The 12,500-nt window shown below is 44.1% G+C and overlaps 1 protein-coding gene across 1 annotated transcript in view; it reads right to left on the minus strand.

Moving 5' to 3' along the window:
- VIPR1 (vasoactive intestinal peptide receptor 1) overlaps nucleotides 1–12,500 on the minus strand; it is a 26,753-nt gene that overhangs the window by 9,913 nt on the left and 4,340 nt on the right. Inside the window, exons 3-6 of the mRNA XM_015812398.1 lie at nucleotides 9,390–9,392; nucleotides 6,897–7,003; nucleotides 4,923–5,023; nucleotides 3,323–3,455 (exon numbers count right to left, since the gene is read on the minus strand). Of these exons, the coding sequence (XP_015667884.1) occupies nucleotides 3,323–3,455; nucleotides 4,923–5,023; nucleotides 6,897–7,003; nucleotides 9,390–9,392 (344 nt within the window). The remainder of the gene's footprint in view (nucleotides 1–3,322; nucleotides 3,456–4,922; nucleotides 5,024–6,896; nucleotides 7,004–9,389; nucleotides 9,393–12,500) is intronic.

Raw genomic sequence — 12,500 nt, forward strand, 5'->3', positions numbered from 1 at the left:
CACTTTAATTCTAGATCCCACCTAGGTGGGTGTCTTTGGGCCAATCACTAGGAGACGGTGAGTTCTAGTGCCGCCTTAGCCATGAAAGCCATCTGGGTGACTTTGGGCCAATTACCAGGAGATGGTGAGTTCTAGTCCCACCTTAGTTCTAGATCCCACCTGGTTGGGTGACTTTGGACCAATCACTAGGAGACAGTGAGTTCTAGTGCCGCCTTAGCCATGAAAGCCAGCTGGGCGACTTTGCATTTATCACCAGGAGACTGGGAGTTCTAGTTCTGCTTAGCCATGAAAGCCAGCTAGGTAACTTTGGGCCAATCTCTCTCTCCCTCTCCCTCTCTCCCCAAGCCACCTCACAGGATTGTCGTTGTGGGGAAAAAAAAGGAGGAAAATGTATTGGATGTGTTGGTTGCTTTGAGTGATTTGTAAAAGCAATAAATAAATAAAATATTTATTTATAAGACACCCACCAAAAGTGTTCAGGGAAGCAAAATCTTTGGCGTCCAGTTTAAGTCTTGTTTCCCCCCCCCCCAATGGCGGAAGAAAGGAAGGAACAGCCGCGAATCAGAAAGAATATAGTGGGTTATTAAGGCTGTTTGTCTTTTTTATAGTATTTCTTTGCGGTAATCTTTCTGTCACCCGTAAGAACAATGACCCCAAACGACCTCTTTATATTTAGAGATTGTAAAAGTGATTTGGCAAAACTTTTTTTCCTCTCTCTCTCTCTCTCTCTCTCCAGGACTAAAACTGCTGTCACATACGCTAAGAAGTCAACGCCTGTATTGGGGGGGGGGGGGGAATATTACGCAATATTATGTATATTTGTTTGTTTTTCCCCACCGGTTGGTTTTTATTAGCTTGTGCAGGCTGGCTTACATTAGCAATATCCTGCTTGGTTTTTACACTCCGGATGTGTTTTTACACAAAGTTTGCAACTGACAAATTTAATTAGGCAATTAAAAAAAGAGCATTCTTTGTTATTTGAAAAGGTGAGGCCCTGTTCGATCTGCGGTCAAATATTCAGTAATTATTCATTTAGTGACCATTTTAAATTACAAACTAAACTTGAAGGCATAGTTTGACTTACCACAATTCGTTTAGTGGCCATTCAAAGTTACAATGGCACTGAGTTATGACCGTTTTTCTCACTTACGACCGTTGTAGACTCTCCAGGATCACGTGATTAGAATCCGGTTGCTTGGCAACTGATTCGTATTTATGACGGTCACAGAGTCTCGGGATCACAGGATCCCCTTTTGCAACCTTTTGACAAGCAAAGTCAATGGGAGGAAGCCTGATTCACTTAACAACCATATGACTCACTTAATAACTATAGCACAAAAGGTGATAAAATGGAGCAAAATTCACTTAGCAACTGCTTTGTTTAGCAATGGAATTGTTGGGTGCAATTGTGGTTACAAAACTGAGGAGTATCCGTAGAGTATTATTCCTCTAAAAAAATTTTGGGTAGCTTATTTAATGGATACTTTGAAGACTGATTGGTCTTTTCGTGGCATGACTAAGCATTTAAAAGAAAATTACAATTATTATGCAGAATATTATACAAAATAATTATAAAATTATTTTTAATCATTTCATTCACCAATCGATTAAAGTAATTTAATTAAATTAAAGCAATACACAGGTAGTCCTCGATTCACAACTCATTTAGTAACTGTTTGAAGTTACAACGGCAACAAAAAAAGCGACTTCTGACCATTTTTCACACTTACGACCTTTGCATCACGTGATCCAAATTCAGGCATTTGGCAACTGACATAAGTATGGGGAAGCCGGATTCACTTAACAACTGTGTGACTAATTTAGCTACTGCAGTGATTCACTTAACAACTGTGGCAAAAGGTCGTAAAATGGGGCAAAACTCACTTAACAACTGTGTGACTAATTTAGCTACTGCAGTGATTCACTTAACAACTGTGGCAAAAGGTCGTAAAATGGGGCAAAACTCACTTAACAACGGTTAGCAACATAAAATTTGGGCTCAACTGTGGTCAGGGACTACCTGTATATTATTTGATATCACGATTATGAGTATGGGAAACCTCTATAAAATTTCTTTTGCCCTCCCTAAACAAGCAATTTAATAAAACATGATTGCTCGCTTGCTCTTTGGTGTGGATCAAGCAAACACAGCTAACCAGGAATGGACAAACAACAGGACCAATTGTGCTGTTTGTGATGTGTGTTAGCATAATATCAGATGGGCAGCTTTCAAAACTGGAGACACAAGGCTGTAATATAATTCTGAGGTATAAATGCAGAACTTCAGCAAAAATGATTGGGAAGAAAACCGATTACGGCAGGGAAGAACAGAAGCGCTGGTTAGCATCATTCTTTAATGTTGGTTAAATCTATGGAAGCCGACAATGAGGATCAATGTTGGCAAGTGAAATTTCTCTCTCCCCCCTCTTTCCCTCCCTCCCTCTCTCCCCCTCCCTCTCTCTCCCTCCCTCCCTCTCCCTTTCTCCCTTTCTNCCCTCCCCCCCTCTCTCTCTCCCTCCCCCCCTCTCTCCCTCCCTTTCTCCCTCTCTCTCTCAAAAAAGTCCATTGTTAAACTGGGATCAATGCAGAATTGGCTAGACACCCAGATGGTGTCTTGAAAAATGCAGGGTTCACAATCACCTGACCGTGGGGAAGCTGCAACGGTCGTTAAGTGTGAAAAACGGTCATCAGTCACTTTTTTCAGTGCCATTGTAACTTTGAACGGTCACTAAATGAACTGTTGTAAAACCGAGGACTAGTTGTACCCTCTAGAAAACGACCGTAGGGAATTCTTCAGACGAAAAAATGCGCTCGTATTTATACATTTTAGGAAAAGAAGAAAAATAAAATGATACACCTGAATATAGGTAGTCCTCGACTTACAACAGTCCATTTAGTGACTGTTACAACGCTGAAAAAGTAACTTATGACCAGTTTTCACACTTATGACCGTTGCAGCGTCCCCATGGTCATGTGATCAGAATTTGGCTGCTTGGTGACTGTCTCATATTTATGACGGCCGCAGCGTCCCGGGGGTGTCATGTGATCCCCCTTTTGCGACCTTCTGACAAGCAAAGGCCGTGGGGAAGCCAGATTCACTTAACAACCGTGTGACTCACTTAACAACTGCAGTGATTCATTTAACAACTGGGGCAAGAACGGTCATAAAACTCACTTAACAAATGTTTCCCTTAGCGACAGAAACTTTGGGCTTAACTGTGGTCATAAGTCAAGGGCTGCCTGCGGTTAAATTACGGGGAATGGAGAAGCAACATTCCAAGGTAGGAGACACTGGACAGAGTGGACAACAGGCAAGACTGACCGAGCCTACGAAGCAATACTCCGATTCTCCGTTTTCAAACAAAATGATGTCCTTGATGAAGACAGCCACGGCACGCAGGATGAAGGACATAAACAGATGCATGTGGATGTAATTCCGGGTGCAGTGCAACTTCCTGGAAAGGAGAAAGAGGACATGTTGGACTTTTCACGTATCTGAAGGTGCTTCCGATCATCTCCAGTGGACGTCAAAGGAAGCTGAGAATCGGAAAACTGCTTAATTCGGAGCATTCTTCAGCTGAAAGTTCAGACGAAGCCAGAAGCTTCTCTTTTAGGCTTGATGGACAAGCAGGTTGAAAAGAGGGTTAAAGTGTGTGGACTTCAACTCCCAGAATTCCCTAGCTAGTAGGGCTGGATTTTGGAGGAGGAGGAGGAGGAGGAGGAGGAAAAGGATGAGAAGGAGGAGTAGGAAGAGGAGGAGGAGAAGAAGGAGGAAATGGAGAAGAAGAAGGAGAAGAAGGTAATGGAGGATGAGGAAGAAGAGGAGGAAGAGGAGGAGGAGGAGGGGAAGAGGAAATGGAGGAGAAGAAGGTGATGGAGGAGGAGGAGGAAGAGAAGAATGAGGAGGAGGAGGAGGAAGAGGAAGAGAAAATGGAGAAGAAGAAGGAGAAGGTAATAGAGGAGGAGAAGAAGGAGGAGGAGGAGGAAGAGGAGGAGGAGGAAGAGGAGGAGGAGGAGGAGGAAAAGGATGAGAAGGAGGAGGAGGAGGAGGAGGAGGAGGAGGAGGAGAAGGAGGAAATGGAGAAGGAGAAGAAGGTAATGGAGGATGAGGAGGAAAAGGGGGAGGAAGAGGGGAAGAGGAAGAGGAAATGGAGGAGAAGAAGGTGATGGAGGAGGAAGAGAAGAAGGAGGAAGAGGAGGAGGAAGAGTAAGAGGAGGAGGGGAAGGAGAGGAGGAAGAGAAAATGGAGGAGAAGAAGGAGAAGGTAATAGAGAATGAGAAGAAGAAGGAGGAGGACGAGGAAGAGGAGGAGGAGGAGAAGAGGAGGAAGAGGAAATGGAGGAGAAGAAGAAAATGATGGCGGACGAGAAGGAGGAAAAGAAATAGGAGGAAGAGGAAGCTAGAAAAGTCCACATATCTTCAAGTTGTGAAGGTTGAGAAACACTATTACAGATAGTCCTTGACTTGTAACCATTTGTTTAGTGACGAAAGATACAACGGCACTGTCCGTTTTTCACACTTGCGACCGTTGCACCATCCCCAGGGTCACGAGATCACAATTCAGATGCTTGGCAACTGACTCATATTTATGACGGTCCCAGTGTCCGGGGGGTGTCACGCGATTCCCTTTTGCGAATCCTTCTGACAAACAAAGGCACAGGGGAAGCCCAGATTCACTTAACAACCCCGTGTCACTAACTTAAACAACTGCAGGGATCTACTTAACAACTTCGACAAGAAAGGTCGTGGCGAAATGCGGTAAAAAAAATCACTTAAGAACGGTTTTGCTCAGCAATGGAAATTGGGAACACCACTGTGGCTGTAACTTGAAGACGGCCTTTATAGAGGGCTGCATTTGGGGGGCGAAGAAGCCCAACCTCTGTGCCCCTCCCCCAATCCCAGGTCCAGGTGATTCCCATTACCTGAAGACGCAGAGGACCATCATGGCAGCTGCTAAAGCAATGAGAGACAAGCTGTGTCCGATTGTGTATCCGGTTTTCACTGTGCCGTAAAAGATGACACTCTGACAAAAGAGAGAGAGAGAGCACAATAAAGCGATCAACACTTCCATCTGGATTGACAAATACAAGCAGTCCTCGACTTACGACCACAATTAAACACTTAATTTCCGTTGCTAAGCAAGACAATGGTTAAGCAGAGTTTTTGCTCCATTTTACGACCTTCCTTGCCACAGTTGTTAAGCAAGTCCCTGCAGTTGTTTAAGTTAGTCACATAGTCGTTAAATGAATCCGGCTTCACCCATTGAATTTGCTTGTCAGAAGATCACAAAAAAAGGGATCGCGTGACCCCAGAGACACCGCGACCGTCGTAAGTATGAGTCAATTGCCAAGCATCCCGAATTTTGATCACGTGACCCTGGGGATGCTACAACGGTCGTAAGTGTGAAAAATGGTCATAAGTCCCTTTTTTCAGTGAGGTGGCCACTTTGAATGGTCAGTAAATAAATTGTTGTAAGTCGAGGACTAATTAAATCAGGGGTCTTCAAACTTGGCCCTTTAATGACTTGTGGACTTCAACTCCCAGAATTCCTCAGCCAGCGTGCCTGGCTGAGGAATTCTGGGAATTGAAATCCACAAGTCATCAAAGGGGCAAACTTGAAGACCCCTGAATTAAATAAACCGAGAAGCCATTAAGTCCTCGTTCTGAAGCATCTTTTGTCTAGTTATCTCTAAGGGTAGTCCTCAACTTACAACAGTTCGGTTACCGACCATTCGAACTTAAAACAGTACTGAAAAAAGTGTGGGTCCTCACACTTACGACTGTTGCAGCAAAAATCTTCCCATCCACTTTCTGGCAAGCAAAGTCAGTGGGGAAAGCGGGATTGGCTTCACAACTGTGGGACTCATTGAACAACTGCAGTGATTCATTTTACAACCAGGGGGGAAAAAGTGGTAAAATCGGGTGTTAAGTGAGTACTTAACAATTGCCTTGGTTAGGCATCCTGTGGTTATAAGCCGAGGACTTTCTTTACCTGCAAACTGAGCCTTACATGGAGTAGGTTTCAATGACCGTCTCAACCACAATAACAGCAACACAACTGTCCTGCAAGGACACCAGCTGTGCCCTGCTTGTATCAGTGCTGTGGCCATCCTTCAAGTACAAGAGAGGCAGTTTGGTCCAGTGGTTATGGCACCAGGTTAGAAAACAGAAAGCTGTGTGTTCAAGTGTTGCCTTAGATATGAAAGCCGGCTGGGTGACGTTGGGCCAATCACCAGGAGACGGGGAGTTCTAGTCCCGCCTTTAGACAAGAAAGCCACCTGGGTGACTTCAGACAAGTCCCTATTCTCAGCCCAACCCACCTCACAGGGTTGTTTTTCAGGGGAAAATAGGAGGAGAAAGGTTTGCTGCTGAGTTATTTGTAATAATAATAAAGGTTGGATACAACTAAATAAACAGAGCTCTCTTAGTCAACTTCCTTCTTTTCTTTTTGGTCTCTTTCCTTCCTTCCTTCCTTCCTTCCTTCCTTCCTTCCTCCCTCCCTCCCTCCCTCCCGTCTTCCCTTCCTTCCTTCCTTCCTTCCTTCCTTCCTTCCTTCCTTCCTTCCTTCCTTCCTTCCTTCCTTCCTTCCTTCCTCCTTCTTTCCTTCCTTCCTTCCTCCTTCTTTCCTTCCTTCCTTCCATCCTTCCTCCCTCCCTCCTGTCTTCCCTTTTTTCCTTCCTTCCTTCCTTCCTTCCTTCCTTCCTTCCTTCCTTCCTTCCTTCCTTCCTTCCTTCCTTCCTTCCTCCCTCCTTCCTTCCTTCCTCCCTCCCTCCCTCCCTTTCTTCCTTCCTTCCTTCTTTCCTTCCTTCCTTCCCTCTTCCTTTCTTTCTTTCTTTCTTTCTTTTTCTTTCTTTTTTTTCTCCCCCCTCCCCTGACTTGGTTCCCCTTGTACTGACCTGTTCCTCAGTGGTTGTCATGTTGGAGTTATACCCACAAGCCACGGGATAGGGGGCAGGATAAATTTCTGACCAGCCATCCCTGGTGCAGTTCCTGCTGATGTTACCTAGATGGGCAACAAAGAAAGATAGCCATAGCAACAGCAAAAATACTTATATACCGCTTCACAGTGCTTTACAGCCCTCTCTAAGCGGTTTACAGAGTCAGGATCTTGCACCCCTCAACACTTTGGGTCCTCATTTTACCGACCTCGGAAGGATGGAAGGCTGAGTCAACCTTGAGCCAGTTAGGATCGAACTGCTGACGGTCGGCAGAGTCAGCCTGCAATACTCCATTCTAACCACTGCGCCACTACGACTCCTTATCATAAAATGTGCTCCCCCCACCTAGATTTATACTGTCCACTATCATAAGTACTCCTTGACTGACAACCACAATTGAGCCCCAAATTTCTGTTGTTAAGTGATACGTCTGTTAAGTGAATTTTGCCCCATTTTACAGTCTTTCTTGCCGTAGTTGCTAAATGAACCACTGCAGTTGTTAAATGAGTAACACGGTCGTTAAGTGAATCAGGCTTCCCCATTGACTCTGCTTGTCAGAAGGTCGCAAAAGGGGATCTCATGTCCCTGGGACACTGCAACCGTCATAAGTACGAGTCAGTTGCCAAGCGTCTGAATTTTGATCCCGTGACTACGTGGGATGCTGCAGTGATTGTATGAAAAATAGTCATAAGTCATTTTTGTAAGTTCAAACGGTCACTAAACAAACGGTTGTAAGTTGAGGACTACCTGTACAGCTGAAAAGGGCTGGTTTGATGGTTAGAGGCAGCTCTCTCCACATTTTAAAGTCCAATTTTGCAAGGTTTTTTTTTTCTCTCCTTTCCTATAAATCACTCAGAGCCACTTTGATACTGAGCAGGGTGGTGTGTAAATTTGATTAATAGATAATTAAATAGGAAAAAAATATTGCTATCCGGTCTTCTCTCCTAGGATCTGGAATTCGTTTTGCAGAATTCAATCCGGGACCAAAATTCTTTCACACTTTTGGACTCATGAGCCCATCCTTAGGAAACTTCTTTCTACCAGAATGTGTGCTTTGGGCTATTTGATGTGTCATATTCATGTGGTGCCTGGTTGTGTGTGGTCTTTCAGTTGTTGATTGGAATGTTAATGGTCAGCTGTCATTGGCTGTTGTTTCCTTGTGCTGCCAAGTCATTGGCTCCCAGGTACCCGATAAGCTGGCGGTGAATCAAATAAACAAGGACATACGTTCATTTTCACAGCTACTAAGATTGTCGGCCGAGCAGATACAAAAACAGCCAGGGAAATGATTGAAGCCTGGGAAATGGGCCCTTTGTCAATCTACAGGAATGCTGATTTACTACCAGTTTAATAAGGTACTTGGGGGCCGATGGCTTGGCAGCACAAAGAAACAACAGCCAGCCATCGACACCCCCCCCCAAACAACAACCACACACAACCAGGCACCACATAAATACCACACATAGAATAGCTCAAATTACACACTCTGCTAGAGAGAAGTTCTTCGAAGATGGAACGACTCCGAAAGCTCATAAGTCAAAACCTCCGATCCCGGAAAACAACCCCGATTGTGTCCTGCAACATTATTCCGGGACCCGTGTATTTGCCTTTACCCAGAATTCACTTTATTTGCATTAAATTCTTTATTCAGCTTGATTCACAGATTCAGATGTGAGCAAAACTCCCAAAGAACTCAGAATTGGCATGCAAAAACTCGGAACTGGAAAGCGTAAAAGAAATATTTAGATTTGTCGCCGTCTTGCGGGGGACCGCAATGATTAATTCCTGGGGCGGGGTGACGCATTCGGAGAACACAATGATCCATGTGTGTTTGCATTAGGGATTGAGACATTTCCTGGTTTGTCATTCAATATAGAAACAGAGACGTGGAGAACGCAATAACTTTTCGGAGTAAAGTTCGGGGCCAGGAAAAAAAAAGGAGAAATTGTTGATTTGGGGCAGAATAAAAACCAAGAATGCCTGAGGCGACAGGGTTGGAGATGATAGCTGGGTATGGTACACAAAAATTGTATTTCTGTGACACTGGCGAATAACATTTTTATTGGCCTAACTACTCTGCTGGAAGCAGTCCTCGACTTATGACTGTAATTGAGCCCACAATTTTGGGCATAAGTCATGATATTTTTTAAGCAGGTGACGGTGTGAGCTGATTTTACAGCGGTCATTAAGCGAGCATGGCGGCCATAAAACATATATATATATATATATATATATATATGCACTTGGAGTCCTTGAGTTATGACCACAATTGAATCCCAAATTTCCATTGCTAAGCAAGACAGTTGTTAACTGAGCTTTGCCCCGTTTTACGACCTCGTGGCCACCGTTGTTAAATGAGTCCCTGCAGTTGTTAAATTAGTAACACGGTTGTTAAGTGAATTTGGCTTCCCCACTGAATTTATTTGTTAATTGAGTTTTGCCCCGTTTTACGACCTCGTGGCCACCGTTGTTAAATGAGTCCCTGCAGTTGTTAAATTAGTAACACAGTTGTTAAGTGAATTTGGCTTCCCCACTGAATTTATTTGTCAGAAGGTCGCAAAAGGAGATCACATGACCCGGGACACTGCAACCATCATAAATATGAGTCCGTTGCCAAGGGTTTAAATTTTGATCACGTGACCAGGGGGATGCTGCAACGGTCATAAGTGTGAAAAACGGTCATAAGTCACTTTTTTTCCCACGCTTGTAGAATTTCAAATTGTTGTAAGTCGAGGTCTACTTCTATTTGTGTAAGTGTGGATTTATTTATTAATTTATACGTCAGAAACCGGATGCAAATGCTGGTTTCCACCAAAAACATCACAAATCACAATTACGTAACCACAGGATGCTGCCCATGGCCGTAATACAGGCCAGTTATTGTGCATCCAAAATGCAGTCACGTGACTGGGGTGGGGGTGGGGAGACTGTCCGGATGTCAGAACTTTTGAATCTGGAGTGATATGTGGCGTTTTTTTGTGATCAGTACGTGTCGAACAGTCACTAACCAACCAGTTGTAAATTGGGGACTTCTTGTACTCAGAAGTGAGAAGATAAGAAAAAAAAGTGTTGGGTCTGGTTGATTTCCTGTAGGGATTTCCTAACCCGACCAGGTAACTTTGTTAGCTTCTGGGGTGCTACTCCCTTCTTGCATGGATGATATGACCTAGTTCGGTAATGAAATGTCTGCAGAAATACAGCCAAGGATGGAGACCACCAAAGACCCTACAATGCTCCTGCTGCTCCTCCTCCATCCTCCCCCTCCTCCTCCCTGTCCTCCTCCCCCTCCTTTTTTCTCCTCCTTCTCTTTCTCCTCCTCCTCCTCTTCCTCTTTTCCTTCTCTCCCTCCTCCCCCTCCTCCTCCCCCTCCCCCTCCTCCCGCTGCTCTTCCTCCCCTGCTCTTCCCTCTTCCTCCCTTCTCCTCTTCCCCCTCCCCCTCCCGTCTCCTCCTCCTCCCCTCCTTTCCCCCTTCCTCATCTCTTCCTCCTCCCCCTCCTCTTCCTCTCTTCCTTCTCCTGCTCCCTACGCTCCCCCCTCCCTTCTAGCACTGATGATGTTACCTAGCTGAGTCATGAAACGTCTACAAGAAAACCCCCGAGCTCAGAGAGCACGAGGGACCCCAAAATTCAACCCTGAGCTGCAAATATTCTATTGTCAACCATCTGTGGGAAGTCAGCCCCCCTCCGAGAAAGAAATATTTTTGGAAATATTTCCCTAAAGGATTTTAAAAGCAGAAACCAACCCCCCCCCCAAGTCTCTGTGCCCCAAACAGGAACCAAGTCTGCAGAAATGCAGATGTGATAATCTTGTCAGAAAGACTGGAATCAGGAAACTGGGATTAGGAAGAAAGATCCTTAGAATCAACACACCAAAAATCTAAGAGTCATCAGCCACAGCCCCAGGGAAGCAGGATATGACCTTTGGGACATAATAGGATTAACCCACCACCATCAGAATACCAGAAAGGCACACTCCGACTCAGGTCAAAGTTCATGCCACAGGAATAACTCCAAACAAAAGGCTCCAGAGGGTATAAAAACCCACTCCCTACATGTGCTCACTCTCTTTCTTCCACAGCTATCTTCCTGTCTGGCTCTCTTCTTCAATAAACTGCAACCTTCTTTCTAAAGCAGTCTCCATGTTGTTTATTCCCGGCTTGGACTGTTGTTTTTCCTATCTAGGGATAATTTAATCATTGGTTCCCGATGAGAAGAAAACTTACTCCTTTAGACAGAGAGCTGTTTGTCTGTTAATGATAAGCCTGCTGTTTGACAGTCTTTAAGATGTATGATATTCATTGCTTTTTTCTGAAAGTCGGCAGGAGCCCGCCTGCAATTTCAGCCTTCACACCAGCTTGTATCATATTTCCACACCAATGACAGCAGTTTGTTCTGGGATCATTTTGCCAGTCAAGTCACTGGTCGCCAGTGATGGATATCGTGGCATAAAGAGTTTGTGGTCAGGGCACAAAGTCTGAGGTTTAAATTATCAGCTTATTGTTTCAAGCATCTTAAGCAGTTAACCATGATCTGCATCTTGGCAGCATGAAAGCCCCGTGAGCAAAAAAAAATATCTTTATTTCCAATTTTGGGCTGGCAGGATAAATCAGACAGGAATCAGATTAGATGTACTAATTCTATCTTCTTATAAGCTATACAGGCAGTCCTCCACATACGACCACAAGGGAGCCCAAAATTTCCATTGCTAAGTGAGACAGTTCTTAAGTGAGTTTTATCTCCATTTTATGACCTTACTTACCACATTTGCTAATTTTGCTTGTCAGATGGTCGCAAAAGGGGATAGCGCAATCGTTATAAATATAATGCTTGGTAACTACCGTGTCTTTACGATGGTTTCAGTATCCTGAGGTCATGTGATCCCCTTCTAACAAGCAAAGTCAATGGGGAAGCCGGATTCATTTAATGACCATATTACTCACTTAACAACTGCAGTGATTCACTTAACAACTGTGTCAAGAAAGATCATAAAGTGTGGAAAAATTCACTTAACAAATGTCTCACTTAACAACAAAAATTTTGGGCTCAATTGTGGTCGTAAGTTGAGGACTACCTGTATTTATTTGTAAAATGTATTAGTCGCCCATCTTAACACTGGTAAGTCTGAGTAGCTTATACTGTATAGATAGTCCTTGACTTACAATCATTCAATTTGCGACTGTTTTAAGTTACAATAGGACTGGGAGAAGTGCTTTATGACCAATCCCCATACTTACGACCATTGTAGTATCATGTGATCAAAAATTGGGAACTTGGCAACCGGCATATATTTATGACGGTTGCAGCATCCCAGGATCACATGATCACTATTTGTGACCTTCTCAACTGGCTTTTGACAATGAGGAAAGTCGGATTCACTTAATGACCGCATGATTCACTTAGCAACTACGGTGATCCACCTAACAGCTGTGGCAAAAAAGATCATCAAACTCAGACACCGTTCTGATTTTAGTACCAGATTGGCCAAATTAGAGAATTAAAACTATTTCACCTAAATTACAAAAATTGCGAATCATTAGATGGCAGCAAAGAGTTCACAGGCGTT

This window comes from Protobothrops mucrosquamatus, unplaced genomic scaffold, assembly GCF_001527695.2.
Source record: "Protobothrops mucrosquamatus isolate PMUCROS unplaced genomic scaffold, P.Mucros_1.0 scaffold81, whole genome shotgun sequence".
Lineage (NCBI taxonomy): Eukaryota > Metazoa > Chordata > Lepidosauria > Squamata > Viperidae > Protobothrops > Protobothrops mucrosquamatus.